The following is a 21,412-nucleotide window of genomic DNA, read 5'->3' on the forward strand; positions in this document are numbered from 1 at the left end:
TTCGTCCCATAGACACATTATTAGACTCAAAGCATAAGAAGCTCACAGCTGTTGTTCAGATCATCTTGTAAAAGGGAAACATTTGTTTTTAAGGGTCTAATACTGCTCATAAAAGATGCACGATACTAAAACAATTAAATTAAAACCGGCACAAACGAAGCTGAATGGTCGAAAGAAATTTGAATCAGCTGTTTTGATCTGTTCTGTCATTTTTCAAACAAAAAAGTCAAAATGTAAGGATTTGCAGCTTTTCTTTGTAATTTATGACAATAATGAGTCTTTGGGTTTTTGGACTATTGTTTTGACAAATGAACATCTCTTTGGGCTCTGGGAAATTGTGATGAGCAATTTTATAGATTTAATTATTAATCAGTTTATTGTGTAAAACTGTGCAGATTAATCGACAATGTGCTAAGATGTGACTTCATCTATATTAGCAAGTTCATCAGGAATAAGAGTTGTAGCTTGGATGAGGTTGGATACAAAAGGTTCAATGAAGAGGTTGATATATTTGGAGATCTGCCAGGGATCTATTTCAAGATATTATTTTTCTGCCTGACCGAGACTGAGAAAACGTTAATGTCCTCTGAGAGGCAATCTGTGGTAAACAGACACATTTAAAAACAAATCAGACAGACCAAAACAACGGTAGCCTAAGATAATCTGTGGCAGCCACCATCAGTGTCGTCACAGTCCAGGCAGACATTTAAAGTGCATGTCAACATTTATCGTGGAGGTTAAGTAGGTCTTCATGCACTTTTGGTAACACAATACCATGCTTCTGGTCAAAGCATGGTGGTGTGGAAACCGGGGTCAAAACACAAAGTTATATTTTGCTTCACTGACCCATAAGTTCAGCCTAGTTGCAAGTAACAGAAATTGTCCTCATTGTACTGTGATGTCACAGCATAAAATTTAAAATCCAGAATGGAGAGACATTTCTTTTCTTCTTCTCCTTCTTCTTTGTGTCCTTCTTCTTCTCCTTCGTCTTCCTCTTCTTCTTGTTCTTCCTCTTCCTCTTCAAAGTTATGCTTTATCATTTCTTTTTTGTGTAGTATAATTTTTCTACGTCATGATCGGTGTTTCTGCAGAACGTCACAAGAGCAGGAATAAGTTATTTAGAAACTCGGCTATAAATCAAGATCAGTGCCAGTACGAGTGTCATATTTCTGCTGTGCAGTGTCATTTGTGTTCGGTACACTGTCATGATGTTTGACTCTGTTCCTCATCATATATAGTGAACAGAGTCAGGGTCAGAGGTGATTCAAATAAAAAAAAATAACACAACTGAATGCTATTTCCTGAATTTACTGTATATTTATCTCAATCTAGCAGATAAGCATTATTATGACACTAGTTTGTTGAGCACTCTTATTTCATAATAAACATTTTATATGCATCTCAACATAGACTGATGTTCTTTACTGTCTTATGTTTGAATAATATCCAATCCTTGCATCCTTTTTCAAGAGGATATTGACTGTAAATAAAAACATACATTCAGTGACTGAGCAGCCTGTACAGTGGACCAACACATCAACATCTTTTTATCAGCTCCTCTTTTTTCTCATCTAAAAAATGGTGGCTGGAGCGTAAGAAGACTGTTTAGATTTGTTTGTTACATCACAGATGATTTAAAGTTTGCGTCTGTTGCAGGAAACTTATATTAAAGCACTTAATCAGAGCTCTTCTATAGCTGACAAGTAACACTGAGAACTGCAAATTCAATCTGACAGGAGCCTCCCAAAATGGCAATTGTGACTAAGTTACTTCAGAATAAAAGTCATTTTCTGTTGCCTGCTTCTTGTCTGGGTCTACATCTTGTAGGGGAATTTTCTCATGTGATTTCCTTCACTGTCAGTTGAACAGACCTGGAGATCACCCGGGATATCTGTACTTCATCGCCTTATTTATCATCATCGTGGCCTCCGTTTACTGTAAACCCCTGTACAGTGCAGAAGCTGTGGTGATTTGTGGTCTGGTGCCTTTATGTGGAGTAGACTGACACCTAGCGACAGTTTGAGGGAACTAACAGGTCTCTCTACATGATCCACTGAATATGAAAGCGGCCTCTTATTCAACACGACAGTATTAGATCAGTATGTCTCGATAATCTGGGAGATCCTTACGAAATAATTACATTGCATACATCACTTTCAAACACACACACATAGGCATATTAACATTGGGGGCGAGAAAAAAGTATTTTAATGGGAATTTGTTTGATTTTGAGCGTGTGTGTTAGTAAAATGGTGACACATTTTTACGCGTCGGTACTAGTTTTCCAGGACAGCAGACTGAATAAAAACAGTCCGAAAAATGCAAATAATTAAAATGTTTCGGAGGGTTTTGACTCCCTGCACAGTTGTCCAGTCTTCGGTCATTACTGTGTCTTTCTTTTGGCCTTTAACCTCTTTCTGGCCGCTCAGGATCACAGTGATGATGGACGATAAATAAGCTGAGATCAAAGCAGCTCTTGGCACCGTGTCATTACTCCGACTCCAGCTCTCCGCGGCCCCCGGCGCTCTGCATACCTTTCCGGGCTGGGCAGAGCCGGGGAGGCGCTCCAAGTGGGCCATCACCGGCTGAGGTGGGTGTGCGCTTAAGTCTGTATTTAAGACCGGCTGATGAAGAGTTTGACTACATTCACTTACAGCATGGCGACCGACAAGAAGGCTCCTCTGGGCTCCATCGAGAACCCGATCAAGTTTAATGATCAGGACTTCAAGACCCTGCTGGAAGAGTGCCTGACGTCCGGACAGCTGTTCGTGGACCCGGCCTTTCCAGCTGAGCAGAAGTCCATCGGTATGCCGGAAGATCCGGATCCAAAAAAGGCGATCAAGTGGCAGCGACCCAAGGTAGACCACTTTTCACCACTGTCCTGCTGTGCATTTGTGTCAAGCGCCAGTTGTTATCCAGATGTTGTGTTTTTGCTATCAGTGGTAAGGATCTTTGCTTCAATCATTTCTGTCATGATTAAGTAGTAAAATAATGAAGATTCCTGTCTGTGAGAGCAAAATATCTGAGAATATGTTGCCACTATTTGAGGCATTCTGCAGGTACACCAATATTTCAATCTGGGCTCAAAGTTGTCTGCATGAACATGTCATAATTTGTTATCCACCACGTTGACAGGGACTTATCAACAGTGCTGCACAGCTGTAGACAGATGTGCAGCTGACAGTGATTCATCCAGGTGTGGCTCAGGTCAGGAGGAGCCTATAACCTGGAGGAAGTTTCCTCTCAAGAGGAAAGTAACCAAAGAAATAACACTAATTACACTGAAAGTACTTTTAAAGTAGAGTAAAAAGGCACACTTTAAATTAAAAAGAGTGTAAACTGATATTATATATAGACAAAAATAAAAAGTGTGGACAGATGAATTCTTATGCTATAAATATGGAACATGTCGGTACAATAGGACTGCAACTAATCTGACTAAAATGTCAGAAAATACTATTGTATTGATTTATTATTTGCTGAGCAACAGTCCCAAACCCAGAGATTTTCGGTTTCATATTATAGATGACCAGAAAATCTTCACATGTGAGAAGCTGGAACCTGTGAAGGCATTTTTTCTTATAAAAGGATTTCAACAATACTTTGAAATTATCTTCTGTCAAAACTTGTTTTTATCTTCTCTTATTGCATCATGATGTTTACATTCCATGCTTGGTCATAAAACCAGTTTGTGGTTTTGAAAACACTATGTTGCTCCATCTCTAAAGGAAATCGGTGAGAATGCTGTGTTTGTGGAGGGCACGACTGGAACCACTGATATCTGTCAGGGCCAACTTGGTGAGTATATCAGGAAAACTTCAACTTCCCTGCACACTAAACTCTGCTTCTCCTGTCGCTGCTCATCTGCCCTCCCCGGGGAACGACGGTTAATACTGGAATACGTCATGCTGCGTTGTCTTGATTTGCCCTTGCACAACATCATTACCTCATTACCACAAAACCAAACGCTGAAACACTCCTTTACTTGGTTGTTCCTAATTTTTTAATTGCGATAAAATGTAGTGATTTAATGACCTGATTTCTGCACCATGAAGCCCCAGAGACCCTACTTCAAGAACACAGCAAGGGGGAAAGAGGATGTTCCCCAGATCTGCAGGGGGTCCGTACCACAACACAGCCCTGTCTTTAAATGCCCACAGACGCCGCTAAAATCTGTGTTGTTCAGTCTTTTACTTATTTGTGGTGAACTATAAGATTGTTTTCTGCACAACAGCGAGCTCTCCTTCCTCCTCTGGGATTTGTGAATTGATGGTTTGTGTCTCTAGTTGCGTGCAGATGTGTTAATAGATCATTAAAAACCTCCCCCTTCCTCCTCTTCCTTCTCTTCTTCCATGTTTGAGTCTTATTGTGTCATTCAGACTGTAACCCAGGCTGTGTTTTCAATGATTTACGCAGATACCAACAGTTACTGCAACATCCCCACAAAAACAACATGGAACAGATGTTTGCTGTTTGAGAGGAATGTGGCTTATTATGTGTGTGTCTGTGTTTGAGAGAGAAAAGAGAAAAGAGTTTAACCTGCCTGAGATGAAGTGACGAAAACATGAATCACACTTCACAGGAGACCAACGCCTTCAGGGCTCTGAGATCATTTGATATGTTAAAACAAATCTTTAATTCCAAAGAGCTTACCAGGTAAAAAAAAAAAAAAAAATAGTACACTTTATTCATGAGAAATATAATCTAAGTATACCAAAGTTGCAATGAGTATACTTTTACTTTTTGTACTTAATTTAAAGTATATTTAAAAACTACTTCTTTGAAATACTTCAAAAAGATGTAATTTATTTCAAAATAAAAAAAATGTATACAAAATTAAAACCTTATCCTGCAATATTTAAAGTTATATTTTGAGTGTACTTACTTTGTAAGTGTATTATAAATTGTACACGTGTACTTTTAATGATAGTAAATTGCAAATACTTATAGCAGTTATTTAGTGTACCTAATAGAAAGTATACTTATTTTCATGTCCGAATATAGTTTCTTAAAGTAGTGAACTTTAATTTCACTTCACTATTAGTTTATTTGAGTATACTTACAAACAGTGTACTTTAATGTTAATTCATTTACTAAATTGTAAAAACTTAATAGTGGTCAGTTAGTTTACTTTTGAAAAGTGTAATTATTTTGAAGTCCTTTGTAATGCACTACTAAAGTGTACTTAAATTTCACTTTGTTATAAGTGTATTCAAGTATACTTACAAACAGTGCACGTTAGAATCATCCAAAATGTAAAATATGCCTTTTTGCCATAACATCTTCATGTGTTTGTCTTTTGTCAATCAGGTAACTGCTGGCTGCTGGCGGCCCTGTCCTGTCTGACCATGCATCCCACACTCTTCGTGAAGGTGGTGCCATCTGGCCAAAGCCTGGCCAAGCCTTACGCAGGGATCTTCCATTTTAGGGTAAGTGTAGCTAGATTAGATGAACAGGCTTTTTCTTAATGAGATAAGTGGCTAATTAGACCCCTGATCAGGCCAGCTGAGACTCACACAGTGTTTGGTGGTGACCAACAAAAACACACAAAAACAGTCTTCCCTGGTATGTTGATGCTTCACTGTACTGCCACCAGAGCCTCAGATATACAGTCAAACTTCACATGAATCTAATTTCTTATACAGAAGTAATGTATTGTTGGACTCATGGTGGACTTCAGATGCCGCAGAAACAGATATATGATCTTTTTTTAATTAAACACATTCTTCTTCCTTATTAAAAAGTTGTCACCTACAATAACCGCAATACAACTCGATCGCTCACAATTCAGTGGTAGATTCAGGTGCGTTATGCTCGTCGGCTAATGTTGCCTCGAGCTGCTAGCCTCATCAGAGATGAGTAGGGGGCAGAGGTCTGGCGAGCTTGCTTCTTTCTAACTCAACACCCCCAGATTATTAGTTATTATTCAAACTTGTAGTCTCGAGCCACAACCAAGGGCTTAAAACCTGCTGTCTCCACTGGTTTCGAAAAGAAGTCTATGTAATCTTATAAGAAGACTACCCTTCTTCTCACTTGATTTATTACCCCAGTAAACAGTTTCCTAATGAGTTTATGATCTCAATTGCTAGTTTCCAGCCTTCTCCAATACAGCATGATGTTCATTTTGTAAATTATGGTCACAAATAGACAGGCAGGGTATGCTTTAGGGCATGGCTACCCTGTGATTAACAAGTTGCTATGGTGGTGTGTCCTCAGGTTCTCATTCAGATCCAATCAGTATTGTCCCCACATTCACCTTCTCATCCAAATATGGTCACTTCTGGTTCCAAAAAACAATCTGGCCTAACTCCAACGCTTCAAAACTGTAGTCCACAAACCCATGGGGGACATCTCAGTGGGTTTGCACCAACACTGACTCAAGTGACATTGCTCAAGTCAATTTATCAGACTTCATGCAGCTCCCTCCCTTTCCCTTGGGTTACTCTTTAAGGTAGGTTCTGCTTTATTAGATAGTTCCTGTGTCAAAATCTAGTTGCCAGAAATGTATTAATTTAGCTGAATTGAAAATTACATACAGCACATTACAGAAATACTTCATGTTTAATCAAATAAAATACAATAAAATAGTATTCCAGACATAATGTACACAATACACATAGAGACAGGAATGAGACGTTCTTGGGGGACATTTTACCCGCTGGGCCCACAAGCTGCCAAACAAGTTAATCAAAAGTTCTTGAGAGCATGTATAAAATGATTTTCCATGTCTGCCTGAACTACCACGAGGCTTAAGAAGAAAATGATCAGTGCTGATCACAGACCAAATATGACACACAGTTTGTGTTGTGTTTGTTCAATACTAAGGCCTAAGGCCCGAGGACAGTATGAGCATAAACGATTAAGTTTGATTGATATATCTGTTTACCTACTCTTATATTTACACTTCTTTTAATTTTATCTGATTTGGCTTTATTCTTTGAGAATCTACCCTAGTGAGATGCCTGCATATTTAGCTGTGGCGCCACAGCTCTGGCATTTAATAAATGGATCAAACAGGTATCAACTCATCTTGGAGACATCACTGCACGGTGGGCTCACACGTAAGAAGAGACGAAACATAAAACCTCATTTTTATCACCTCATTAACAGTGCTAATTGTAATCTAGAGTTCATCATTCACCGGCTCTGACATGCACAGATCAATAAAATATCACCTCATTAGACAGATCAATCTTATCAAAGCAAACACTCTCGTTAGATATAGATCATTTTTATGCTTTTTTGCTCAGTGATTATTTTTCCCCGGGGCGTTGGACCTTTAGAGACTGTTAGGGAGAATGTGACAAGACTTAACAAGCAGGACGGAAGGACTGGAAAGTAATTTTGCCCTGTCAGGGTGATGGGAGAGCAGTCCAGACATGCAGTAGTGACTACTCCTGGGAAACACACACACACACACACACACACACACACACACACACAGAGCTGTAGGTATGAAAGGCCAGTGCAGGCCTGTTTTTGGTCGCTGTTGTGTACACACCGTTAACAGTACAGTACAGCTCCTTAGTCATGACCAGTAACTGCCTTGGGAGGCGGTTTGATAGATTTAGTCAGACAAGAGAACAGTTTGTTCATTTAACTTCCTTCATAGAGCTCAGGGTTTTATTTCTGAGCTAAGATCTGGGCAACTGATACCTCCTAAATTCTGTTTTTTATTCTCTCTAAAAAAATTTCTGTCTTGCTGATTCTTTTGCTCTGGTTTGTGCTCGAATGTGTCATGTGATAGTCAGTGGCGGAAGAAGTACTCAGATATTTTACTTAAAAGGTATACTATGTAGGATTTTTAAAAAAAATCTATGTACAGGATCAGTCAAAAGTAATCAGTGGTGTGTAGCCTCGAGCCAACAACAGCAAGAGGTCGGGACGCTATAAAAAAGTAGTGACCAGGTTATATCACTGTCACCGTCTCGCACTCTGTCCTCTGCTCTAGGTCTGTGTGTCTGTTTGACCAAGGGTGGGGCTGAGTTACACACACACACACACACAAACAGGCAAGAGAGAAGAGGGAGAGGGGAGAGAGGCAAAAAGGATGACACATTAATTGGCTGTATTCACATAAAGTCCAGAGGGTTGTGTTGACCTGTGGAAGTGTTAATTTCTGCTTGTTTATTTTGTACTCGAGAGAAAAACATTTTATTTCTCTAGATCACTGCTTGGTGCTCGACCACCTCTGCTCTCTTTCTCTGTCTGAGCCAGGCAGGAGGGGTCAATGTTGACCAACAGCAATGAACAATCCAGCACAGCATGCCTTTAAGTAATAGAGTAAAAACACTCACTAAGGTATCGCTAAAAAGTATTCACTATTTCACTATTATACTGGGGGCACCCTGAGAAAGAGAGCCTCTCTCTCAGTGAATCCTCCCCTGAAGATATAAAGCTTTACAAAAAATCTGGAGTCATAATCTCATCAAACTGAATTTGTAAAGTCCATAATCTGACACATGTACTTAAAGTTGGCTAACATTAGCCACCATAAACTACTGTCCATAATAAACCAAGCAAGAGTGAAGTGATTTGAGCAAGGGTGTGTTGTATTATCAATTCAACTTTCAATTTGTATGAAAATTGCATTACTTTTTCAATAAAGTTACAAAATCTTGCTTTAAAGAGCCGCTTTACTTTAATGGGAAATGGGGTTGCCCATAGTGATGAACCCACGGATAATTTCCCTCAGCTCTATGAAGCTTTACAGTGAGTTTTCACTTTTGATTTTTCGGGCCACAACTTAACTATTTTGTTTCACTCTCGACACTGTCATAGCTCCATTTTCAATGAAAAAAGCTTTAAAAAACACAAAACGGCAGACTAAAAAAATTAGGTCACAAGCAGGTGAACATAGTTGGGTGTTTAACAGCTAAATAGCCAGATATATTCACTAGAAACCAGAAACAGTAACAGTAACTGTAAACCTGGGCCCTATATTTACATGTTTTGGTTTCATTTAAAAATACCAGAATTTCCCTTTAAATCGGACTGAACAGCAGGATGTGTAAATTAGACATTGTTTTGATAACAAGTTCGACATATACACTTAAAGGGTGCTATATCATTGTTGTATTTAGTGTTGTTTCTGCTGCCCCCACGTGGCAAAAAAAAAAATCAGTTGTTGCTGATGAAAGCATAAATTTGACACATGACAGTTCAGGTGGTTTGGCTCTTTACACCCTGCCTTCCTCCACATTCATTTTCTTCCTGATTCATCCATCCACTTCTGCTTCATGCTCACGATTCCTCTTCCCATCTCTCTCCTTACGTGTCCCTGTGCAGTTCTGGCAGTATGGTGAGTGGGTGGAGGTGGTTGTGGATGACAGGCTGCCAGTACGTGAAGGCCGTCTGCTCTTCAGCTACTCTCACACCCGCAACGAGTATTGGAGCGCCCTGGTGGAGAAAGCCTATGCCAAGTCAGTTGCCACTACCAGCATATGTTTCTGGGTTGTAATGTCTGAAATCACCCACTCTTCTTCTTCCTGCGTGTGACTGTGTACAGCGATTTGAAAAAAAAATACAGCCACCGGAGATCATTTTCTCACCTGTCGTATGCAGGTTAATGGGCTCCTACGGAAGCCTGAAGGGGGGCAACATATCAGAGGGAATGGAGGATTTCACAGGAGGCATTGCCTACACGATGGAGGTCTCGTCTCGTACCCCTCGAGTCATGTGGAGGTCTCTGACAGCTGCCCTTTCTCGAGGCAGTCTGCTCAGCTGCTTCATCGAGGTACATTTACACCTAAAGATGTCCACACTACACAGGGAGGGACCGATTCAGATCCACTGGAATTTGTCTTTTGTCTTCACAGGCCAAGAGCTACCTTGAGGTCGGTAAAGTGACGGGAAACGGGCTGATAAAGGGCCACGCTTATGCCCTCACTGACACTGACAAGGCCAGTATCACACAGAGACGACACTGTGACCAGATGTCGCTTTTTACTGATGCATCATCATCACTGTGGTGTTTTGATATGTTTTGTTCTTTGTTCTTTACTTTCTCTGTATCACGAACACGTTCTCTGTTTCTGCAATGACGACAGTTTGTCCACAAAAACACCGTTATCTACAGACATTCCATGTCATCTCATTTTATTTGATCTTAATCTAATTCAATGTGATTTAATCTCACTGATTGAATCACTCATCACATCTACATCTAACAATCTCACTGAAATGTAATCTCATCTCAAAATAAATGGAACAGAATTTAATCAAATCAGTTAAAATCAAATCCCAATCAATCAATCCATCTATCTAATTTAATCTAATATCATTTGTTCTCATCTAATTTAATCTAATTGAATCACATCCCATGTCTTTGAATGTCATTCTAATATCAACTCATCTGATCCAAGATATTTTCATTTTAATCTAATCAATTTAAAATCTCATCTCAACTAATTAAATCCAATCTAATCGGATTTAATCTAATCTCATTTCATCATAATCTCATTGAAATTGAATTCAAACTAATGTCATTTATTCTCACACCTAACACCTCATGTCAACCCTATAAGTAATCTACTCTAATCTGATATAATCTAATAATATTTGATCATATCTCATTTTAATTTATTTAAATATCATATCATAGCATTTAATCTCATATCATTGCATATCACTCTAATCTAATCTAATTTTATTCTCATCTCATTTTATCCTAATCTAAAATAATCTCACTGAAATTGAATTTAATCTCACATCTTCTCATCTCAACCCATGTTGACCTGATCTAATCTAATCATATTACAATCTAATAATCTAATCTAATCTAATTAATCTAACATAGTTGGTTAAAAAAATCGAATTATAGAATTGTAGTATTGTTATTTTTTTAGCACTTTAAAGACTTTTCATCATTGTTGGTTTAAAAGTTGTGATTAAAAGTTCGTTCTTGATCTTGAAGATCATGTGATACAACTGAAAGCTCCAGAACAACTACTAATGGACCTTAAGTTGAGATTGTTTTGCCAACAGCTGTTTCCCAAGTCAATACACTTGCATCTTAATCTAATCTAATTTTATCTCATCTAATCTCTAAATACAAATACATTTAGATAAAACTGAGAACTGACAGAAAAATCTTTGTACATATAAAAAAACAATACTTCATTCTTGTTCCTTCTCTCTTTACGTTTTAGGTGACGAAAGGTTCAGATGAGATTTTGTTGCTGAGGCTGAGGAACCCCTGGGGTTTTGTCGAGTATCGCGGACCCTGGAGTGACAAGTGAGGAAGCTTCCTGTTAGAGAGCCCACTCGCTCACAGATTACAGAACCTCCACAGATGTTGACTTTCTTCTTCTCCTGTGTGTGTGTGTGTGTGTGTGTGTGTGTGTGTGTGTGTGTGTGTGTGTGTGTGTGTGTGTGTGTGTGACTGCAGGGGTAAAGAGTGGGATGACGTGGACACAGCAGAGAAGGAGAGGATTGAGTTGAAAAAGAAAGAAGATGGAGAGTTCTGGTATGTGACAGATACTAAAACACGCCAACTCACACGACTGAACAACCTCTCATCGGTGGAGGAAGAAATATTCAGATACTTTACTTAAATAAGAGTATATATATATATATATATATAATATCACACTGTAAAAATGCTCCACTTCAAATAAAAGTCCTGCATTCAAAAGTGTCAAAAGTATTATCAGCGAAATGTACTTAAAGTATCTCAAGTAAAAGATGAAGATAAAAAATATTCAAGTAAAACATAAGAGTAGTACTTGAGTAAAAATCTATACTCAAGTATCAAAAGCACAAGTAAAAGTAAATTATACATGAATATCAGAATCAGTGTTTTTATCTGATTGCCGATAAAATACAATACTTTAAAAATGTGCTGCTTTGGCTCTGATGTAACCTGAAATCTGCAAAGTAACTAGTAATTAAAGTTTAAAAATAAATATAGTGGAGTAAAAGTACAAGATTTGTGTCCGAAGTGTAGAAAATGTAAATACACAAGTAAAGTAGAATTACCTTTGTACTGAAGTATAGCACTTCATTAAATGTACTTAGTTACATTCCACCACTGCCTCTCACAAACAACAACACCTCTGACATGAATCATTTCGTCTTTCAGGATCAGCTCTGAGGACTTCTCTAAGCTGTTTGACATCGTGGAGCTCTGCAGTGTGAGTCCTGACACTCTTGAGGAGGGAAACACACCTGCCTCTCCTTCCACTGCCGCCTCCCCGTCTACCTGGACCATCAGTGAACATGAAGGAGTCTGGGTATCGGGGAGTTCGGCCGGTGGTAGCCGTAGATACAGAAGTATGTTTGTGACTTTATATAATGTTATGAAGCCTCACCTGGAGGTCATTTCTGTTGTCATAGTCTTTAATTTTTCCTCAGAGTCGTTCTGGAAGAATCCTCAGTTCGAGCTGGTTCTCACAGAGCAGGACAAGGCAGAGGATGAGGATGAGGATGATGATGATGAAGATGATGACAATGATGATGAGGAGGAGGAGATGACCCCAGAGGAGAAGAAGATAGCTGAGAAACAGAAGGAGAAAGCCAAAAAGTGCACCGTGCTGGTGGAGCTGCTGCAGAAAAACCGCAGGCAGAAGGATAAAGTCCACTTCCTCTACATCGGCTTCCACATCTACAAGGTAACATCTTCACTGCTCTGCTCTGAGTTCACTTACTGATTTATGAATAAACTCACACCTGTCTTTGTGTTTCTTCGTCTTCTTCACAGGTTCCCTCTGAGGTGAGTGCCTAATTTTCAATATAAATACATTGTCATTATCTGCTTAAATGAATACAAGAACTATCTTATATTCTTAATAATAATTACTTAGTCTTATATCTGTCTTCATACAGCTCCAGGGTGTGTGTCTGAGCAGCAACTTTTTCCAGAAAAATCGCCCTGTGGGTCGCTCTGGGAAATATAGGGCTCAGAGGTAAAAGACCATCACGAGAGGAAATGACTGCTCATCAGTAATTATGTGATAATCTGTTCATTAAAGCAGAACATTCAGTGCTGAAGCTTTTACTTGGTACGTTTAGGGACGTACAGTATATACTGTGTTCACTGAATCAAGTGTAATCCACATTTCTTTCCTGAAAATTTGCACCTCAAACTCGCTTCCGCACTGAATGCAAAGCTTCAAGAAGAGAATGAATGATCCAAATTCAGATTCAGAGTGACTGGATTGCCTCTGGTTTTTGGATCACTCTTTTTCCCATTTTTCCAAGAGCACCTGTCACCATTTTTGTCTACGTAGAGCAAACCAGTCGTCTTCTTTTCTTCAAGGAAATGCTTTTAGCCCCAGAACCCTTAACCTAAAATTTGAGCATAACTCAAATGATTTAAATAAAAAATCAACTAAGTCACCAGAATAAATGTTAGCATTGTACATTTCTGCAAACCACAAATATGTTTAAACTTTACTTTCCTTTTCATTTCATTTTTCAGTTTCATTTTGTGACAACACTGCTTAAGGTCTGGTCAGGGTTACTCACAAAACACTTGGGTAAAGAAAAATCATGTTTTGGCTGAAAATATCAGGTTTTGTTGCCACCATCCTTCCTCCTCCTGACAGGAAAGTCAACTCATATACATGTAATCTGAACTAAATATGATATGTATTGTAGAAATCCAAATTTGATATATGCGTAGTTTGCAGAAACGTACAATGCCAACATTTTATTCTGGTGACTGCGCTGGAAAAAGTTGTCAGGTAGCTTTCTCTATGTGGTGAGAAATAAAGAAAATTACCTAACTACACAAATAAAACTTTTTATCATACAAAATAAGAAAATTAATTTGGCCATACATCTATAAAACCCATTTAACATTTTCTCTATATACAGTAAATTTAAAAGATGTAGACAGATTATTTCTTAGACCAAACATTTTTACTTGATTATTCAAAGTGGTGTAGCTGATAGCTTGTTGTAAGTCATTAATGTTCAGTCTTTAACTTTGTCCCTCAGGGGTGTGTGGAGGAAGCTGCACCTGGAACCTGGTAACTACATCCTCGTGGCGTCAGCCTATCGACCCAACCAACCCGGAGAGTTTTTTGTTCGCATCTTCTCCAAGACTGGAAACACTCTGGGGTACGTTGGAAGGGATTGGAAGAAAGTCATTTTTTCCTGTCCCTGTACCAGAAAAACAGCTCAATTTATGAGCCACCTCGTGTGAATGTTATCTGTGGAGTGTGTGCGTCGCCTTGCGTCACAGATACCCACAACACTTCCTGAGGGCTCCACAGCACCCCTGAATCACCTCCCGCCTCACTGACTCTCAACAGCAGAGTCATCGTCACCCACACTCCCCTGGACCTACACTCACACTTACAGTGTGATCCCAACATTACACTTATGTATGATTTAGAAACATTACAATTAATCTCAACAACAACAGGCTGTTGAATCACTTCTCATGGCTTCAGTGTAGCATGAGTGCTCCGACTATGATGATCATCTTAATTTTCCAGTGGTGGATTCACCGAAGTCGTATTTCCAGTTTGTGTTATTTTATACTTCTACTCCACAACATTTTAGAGGAAAATGTTGTGTAGTACTTTGATATTTACATACATACTCGTGATGAACTACAATACGATGCCATGCACACTGGTGTTTTCAGTGATGTAGCTGATAAAACCTGCTCCAGTTGGAATAATGTAACGCTCTGCCTGGATTTACATGTGATCACCTACGACAGAGATAAAGTTGTAATTTGTCCTGCAGCAAAATTAACAGGAGTCCTGAACTATTCTTATTGTTTTCATAGGGCTGCAAAGTTAATCAAGATCGTATCGAAAGTGAAAAATGGCCAAGTACAATATTCAAATCTTAGAAGCTGCAATTACTTGATAAAGATAAAAAAAAAAATGTGTAGCGCTGCAGAGATGTTCTGACCTACAAATCTTGTTCTCCAGATGTAAGAAAACATGTTTGTTTGGTACAAAACCCAACAAATGTCACATCATAATGATTTTTAATAGTTTTTTTTTTAAGTGAAAATGAAAATTGTGATGCAAAAATGATCATTCCCACTAATTGTGAATCACAATTAGTCAATCATCAATTGTCACAATGCTGGAACTTCTAAATTAATACCTCTAAAATATCATGAAAACAGTGTGTATCATAAAATACCAAGGGGAAAACTGACAGAACATTGAGGGCGTGATTAATGAAAAATCTTAAATAAAAGATAAATATAAAAAGGCTTTACCACTGACTCTAGTCTGTAAAGTTATGTACCAATCAAGTTACTTACGCCTCTAAAAGAGGAAAAACCAGCTCCGAGTCAAGTAGAAGCCCTTTAGCATCTTTCAGCACATAACTCACATGCACTATCACGCACACACGGCCAGTGTGACTTCATTCTCTAGTCAGGATGCCTTTACTCCCCTTCATTTTACACAGAAATAGTTTTTTGCTGCTATATTACTTTTCACAATCCCACATATAGGACCTTTAAGTAATGGATCTGAGCATATATATACACACAAGTTGACACAACACAACATTTCTGAGTGTGTTAAGTTTAAACTGTATAAAAGGATAATTTAAGAGTGCAACACTGGCAATCTGTTGGGTCTTTGTGTTTCAGGACTCAGGACTTCACCTGCTCCTCTGGCTTTCTCCCGGTGAGTTTAGTGATCTCGTCCATACACATTAAACTCCAGCCAATGGCAGCTAAATGTCAGAATATTGTATGTTTATGTTTGTTTGCTCCGGACAGCTTATGGCAGCTCCTGTCCCACCAGAGGATCACATGAGAGTTAAGAAGACTTTTGATGACGTGGCTGGCCCTGTAAGACTTCCTCCTCATTATACTACATCACTTCACTTTAATAAGAATAAAACTCTGGGGCCTTTGATTAGACAATCAAACTGATTTATTTTGCAGGATGACAGACTGAACGCCAAGGAGCTCAGGACGCTGTTCAACTCAGGTTCCAGTACATCGAGATTTTTATCTGAATATTACACAAGTGATCTCTGACTGTATGATACCTGTAATGGCCACTAGGTGGGAGCAGAGTAGCAACACACTCCTCAAAAGTTGGAGAGGTCACCAGTCTAGACAGAGGCTCACAGCTGCACTCAGAGTGCATTGAGCTGGGTGAAGTAATAAACGTGACTGAACTTTGTCCTCACCTTTACCTTCCCTCAGCTTAATCCAGTTTAAACCATTGTTTTCTTTCTCTGCATCAATCCTCATTACAGCTCTCGACAAAGATTATCATCTGCCACTGGAGACGTGCAGACAGCTCATCCTTGGGGAAGATGTATCCTTTCGTCCCCACTATATTATTTGATATTACAGTCTCCCTGAAGTATGATCCTTGTTTGACTTACATCTGATTAAATCACGCCTACAAAAGTTACATGTTCTTCATAGTTAATATCGCAACTGCTGCCGTTAAATACTTGACTGACCTCTGTTCGTTTCTCACTTCATTGGGGGCAGATGCTCACCGACAAAGGGGTTTAAAGCCCCCGCTCCTCCTCTGGGTGAGTCATCGTGCCGCCCCGCTGCTCACTTTCACTCTCCTTCCTCATAACTGTATCTCCTGTCCTGTTGAGATGTCCTTAACTCTGCTGGCAGACTAAAGGGCGCTGCAGTCTGAGCCGTAAACAAACAGAAACCCTGCTGTCCGGTCTGCGCAATCTGCAGGTACACCTCACAGAGAGTGAGAGAGAGAGAGAGAGTGTGTGTGTGTGTGTGTGAGAGAGAGAGACAGTTGTTGATCCATTATTACTTAATCTGATTCTGCTTTCTTTTTCAGTCAATCTTTTTCCAGTTCGATGAGGACTCCTCTGGCACCATGAGCCCCTTTGAACTCAGTACAGCACTGCAAGCTGTTGGTATGCGCGCGCACACACACACACACTCACACACACACACACACACACACACACACACACACATGCATACACACCACAACGTGCGTACAGACGTTTGCTGCTGTTTGGCCTCACACCTTCATCCACTCCTCTGTTTTACCAGGAATGCAGCTTGATGACAAGGTCGCTCAGCTGGTGTGTGAGAGGTTTGCAGCTGGAGAGATTCACATGCCATTCTGCAGCTTTGTGGCATGTGTCACCAGGCTGCGCAAGCTCTTTGGTAACACACACAGATTCACACACACACACACACACACACACACACTGTACATCCACACATACATAAAAGCCAAACAGAATGACCAGTAATCAAAAAATGTATCAATGAGCGTACACCAGCTGGTCCACTGTAAATAATTTGATCATTTCATGAAGCTCTATAGTAGTTGTTTTGTATTTTTGACTGGTGTCATCACTGGTGAATTACAACCAGAATACAATCGTAGTGAGGCTGTATAAAAGTGTCCAAAAAGAAATGATTGAAGAGGCAAAGTATTATTTATGTGTTTTATATTAATATTTGATTTTTAAATATCACAGTTATCCTCAGTATCAGTTTATCTTGACATCCCCATCTGCACTAAACCTGCACCATAGTGCCGTCATTTGATTATGATAGGCCAAACAGGCACTTTAAGTTACATGTACAAGTTCATTGGCTGACTAGCAAGACCCCCATTAACCAATGAAAACATAATTTTAATTAAGAATTGTGTTCACGTACAATTTTGAGGTACTGGTGCTTTATTTAAGTATACCCTATTTAATGTTACTTTATACTTCTATTCCATTTCAGAGCAAAATGTTGTAATTTTTATTCCACTACATTTATTATTTGACGGCTGTAGTTACTGAATACTTACTCAGATTAAGATTTTACATTAAAAAAAAAACATGTTTTAATGGTATAAGAAACAACTAATGATTAAAGATGACACCAGTGGGTCTAAACTGTTTTGGCTTGTGACTCCTTACAATACTCTGTGTCTGTTTGAGCCACTTTGTCACATTTAAGATTTCTGAGTCTTCAACATTAAGGCAATGTAAAGGGGAGATAATGTGGTAATTAAGATATGGATACGTAATATTATGTATGAGGATATTACAGTATGCTGATCACATTTATTATCCCATGAACAATAACTGTTTTCCTGCATACGTTGTAGGCTGTTTCTTAGCCTTAGTATAGGCTACATATCAGGTCCTTGGTTAAAATGTTGTCATAATTTCGCACCAGAATCATCAGCAGCCAGTTTCAGTTGCAGGTGCTGATGAAGAACAAAGCACTCATTCTCATTTGTTAATTAACATTTCTTGATGCAAGATTTTTTCAGAACATTTTTAACAAATTATGCTTTTAAAAAGTGATGGGGACAAAAGTGACGATTTAAAAAAAATGTGGTGGGGAGATAACCCCAGCATCCCCAGCGTAGATGACACCAAGGCTCAGATGGTTTAATTTACAGTTTTGTTAAAAAATAATTAAAATGTTTTGCCTAAAAGCAAATATTAGAGAAAGCTACAAAAATGAATACAAATCTGTTCAATAGAAGTTTGTTTTTCTTCTTTGCTGCCACATTAATCATCTCATGAACCCTCACATTCATCTTGTGACACTCTTGAAGTAAGACCACAGGCTGGAAACCACTGGGCTTGACTACCTAACCGTATATAAAGTAGATTAAACTAGCTTCACCTTGACCAGCTACGACCTGAAAGAGTGGCATTACATAGTGTTGCATCAGCATTAACACTCAGCGGACGTTTTACTGCAGAGCAACTACTTTTGCTTTTGATATATTTTGCTGATCGTGCTCAACTTTCTTTTACTTCAGTAGGATTTTCAATGCAGAACTTGTCCTTTGAATGTAGAGTTTTGCATTGTTGTGTTGGTACTTTCATTAAAATAAAAGATCTGAGGACTTCTTTCACATCTGCATTCACAAGACTGTTTCTACAGTTTGCTTTAGATGATTTACATGTGTGCAGATGGTTTACATAATAGATTTTATGCACATTCAGAGTTTGACTAACAAACTTAGGATGTTTGCCAGGACCTCAGTTTGAATTGTTACTGAATGCTGAGCCTTTTCAAAGACACAGTGTGTAGTCATTTCCTCCCTTCTTCTCCTCAGCTCTGTATGAATCAGAGACCAGTCAGGAGGTGAAAGACAGAGGGATCAACTCTGTGAGTACCAGGTCAAATATTCTCTGTTATGTGTTCATACTGACCTGGACGGGCTTTTGACTCTCTGTTTCTGCTCTCTCTGTTCGACTGTCGTCCCTCCCCAGTGGCTGCTTCAGTTCCTGATTGTATGAAGACGAAGCTGAGCCAGCTGAGCCACAGCATACTGTTGATTCGAAAGCAAACGTAACACACATTACCTGTATTTTAAAAATCTTTATCCATGAGTGCCTTATTCCAGTTAAGCTAATGGTTAGCTATGCTAATGTTTTATTCGTGCTTCATCTCGTATTATTATCATACTTTTGCTAAATCCTTGATATACTGCAGGTTCAAGGTTCAGCCTTTAGTAGAGCTGCAACAAGTAGTCGATCAATTGATTAGTCGATAGAAAGAAAATTTGTTTCCAACTGTTTTAATAATCAATTAATCGTTTCAGTCATTTTTTAAGAACATTTTTTAAATATTTGTTCGTTCCAGCTTCTTAAATGTGAGGATTGGCTGCTTTTCGTTAGGTCTAGTCTTTAGGTTCTGGATTGTTGTGTGGACAAGAGAAGCAATTTGAAAATGTCACTTTGGGCATTTCTCTTCTTCTACAATTTTTTGCCTTTCTATTGAGTGAACAATTAATCAATTAATTAATTAAACGTGAGTTGCGGCCCTATTTTATTGTTATTATGCAATATAGATTTGCAAAATGAAATGCAATATTTATATACTTAAATTAGAGAAGTATAAAATAGACAATGAAATAGAACAAAATGTATTAAACCAGCTCTAGAGGAAAAACTGAAAATACTGATTTTAGGGAGTAAAGAATTGCGATATCAATATATCGGCCCTTAAACACACATATTTTCCAATGATGAACAATTGTGAGAAGATATGCAGGCAAGATATTTTACAGTTTAAAAATAAACTTTATTGTCTAAAATGACTATGACGTTAAACTTCACTGGGAATCTAATAATTATAAATAACCCCAAGTACCTTTTTCTGTACTATAATCTCTAAAAAATAAAAGTTTTCATATTGGCGCATAGGCCATTAGTGATACATCAGTGAAAAGCCAATATCAACCGAAAATACAGGCTAACGAATATATTGGTTTGGCTCAGTATGCAGCGCCGTCACTTCATTGTTATGTAACACTGTTATATTACTCCACATTGTAATAAAGAGAATTTCATAATTACAGATGTGAGTTTAAATGTGTCCTTGTCTTCTCAAAGCATCTCAAAGAAAATGGCTCCAAAACCCAAATATAGTCCACATTATCACCCTCACTCCCAGAATAATAATCATGTTCTAAAGTGGCTCTGTAGAGATTGTGTAATTATGAAAAGAAAACGTGTTTCTAAAGATTAAACTTGATTGAAATGGCACAAATAACCATTCTTACACAACTGAGAGAAGCGAAATCACTGCATCCCCAACAGTTTAGTCATCTATGCACACATGAGCATACCCTGGGTAATATCTGTGTGCACACACACACACAGTCAGAGTGAGTACTGCCTGCCCCACTGAGGGTGTGAGGGTGATGTCTCAGCAGCGCTACACGCACCATCTCTATTCTTATCGCACTGACGCCACGTACAGCGTCAAACACACACTCGCCCCCTCCTCCACTACGTTCCCTCACTCCCTCCATCCATCCCTCACTCACTCTTTCTCCCCCCCTCCTGTTCTCTCTAGTAACTGACTTGAGTCTCACAATCTGCATCCTCCTCCTCCTTGTTACACACTGGCTGCACACAGGTGACTGCACGCATACGCACGCACGCACACACACACACACACGCACACACACAGACTTAGCGTATGAGCAAATGTCCTTTCTACACACGCGGCTATTAATAGCACCTTTGCTCACACACAACTTCCTGTTCATCGTTAGGTGAATGCACACAGGTTGTCCTCGGCAACCATCCATCTACATTGTGATGGAGGAAAGGTAGTGAAGGAAGTGAGAGGAGAGCGAGCCCATAGATTCCTCTCAGCATCCGGCCTCTACATCAACTCAACCTGCTTTATTATTTTATTTGGATTTTTCAAACCCTGTGCTTCCTCTGGTTTGTGTGTCTGAGTTCCAGCTCTGCAGGAAGTCAACCAGTATGACAACCGTAGCCTCAACAAGGCACGTAAAATTAGGTAGCCTATCTACAGCCCTCATAGCAAACATGAGATGTGCCCACTCTTCTACTGTCACCGTCTGTTTGAGGAAAGCCAATTAACAAGAGTCTACAGCCATGTTAGCAGCTCTGTGAGGCTGTACTTTGGCACAGTGGTGCTTTGAGCAAAATGCTAATGTTAAAATGCTAACATGCTGACAATGATAATGCTAACATCTAG

General features: G+C 39.1%; 1 protein-coding gene across 1 annotated transcript; it reads left to right on the forward strand.

Moving 5' to 3' along the window:
* The first annotated feature begins 2,657 nt into the window (after window positions 1-2,657).
* Window positions 2,658-19,419, forward strand: capn12 (calpain 12). The gene is made up of 22 exons (XM_073491086.1): window positions 2,658-2,858; window positions 3,729-3,798; window positions 5,311-5,429; window positions 9,289-9,422; window positions 9,565-9,736; window positions 9,819-9,902; window positions 11,151-11,236; window positions 11,390-11,467; window positions 12,083-12,273; window positions 12,355-12,611; window positions 12,701-12,712; window positions 12,826-12,905; window positions 13,942-14,064; window positions 15,572-15,608; window positions 15,704-15,775; window positions 15,872-15,917; window positions 16,192-16,253; window positions 16,574-16,642; window positions 16,755-16,833; window positions 16,976-17,092; window positions 19,008-19,060; window positions 19,165-19,419. The coding sequence occupies exons 1-22, from the start codon at window positions 2,658-2,660 to the stop codon at window positions 19,189-19,191; spliced, it is 2,169 nt and encodes a 722-aa protein (XP_073347187.1). The 3' UTR covers window positions 19,192-19,419.
* Window positions 19,420-21,412: the final 1,993 nt, after the last annotated feature.

The sequence above is a fragment of the Pagrus major genome, chromosome 2, assembly GCF_040436345.1.
Source record: "Pagrus major chromosome 2, Pma_NU_1.0".
In the NCBI taxonomy this organism is placed as follows: Eukaryota; Metazoa; Chordata; class Actinopteri; order Spariformes; family Sparidae; genus Pagrus; species Pagrus major.

Coding starts and splice junctions, on each gene's coding strand:
- capn12 (XM_073491086.1), top strand. CDS start 2,658: ATGGCGACCGACAAGAAGGCTCCTCTGGGCTCCATCGAGAACCCGATC. Junction 9,903..11,150: donor CCCTCACTGACACTGACAAG/GCCAGTATCACA, acceptor TTTACGTTTTAG/GTGACGAAAGGTTCAGATGA. Junction 14,065..15,571: donor AAGACTGGAAACACTCTGGG/GTACGTTGGAAG, acceptor TTTGTGTTTCAG/GACTCAGGACTTCACCTGCT.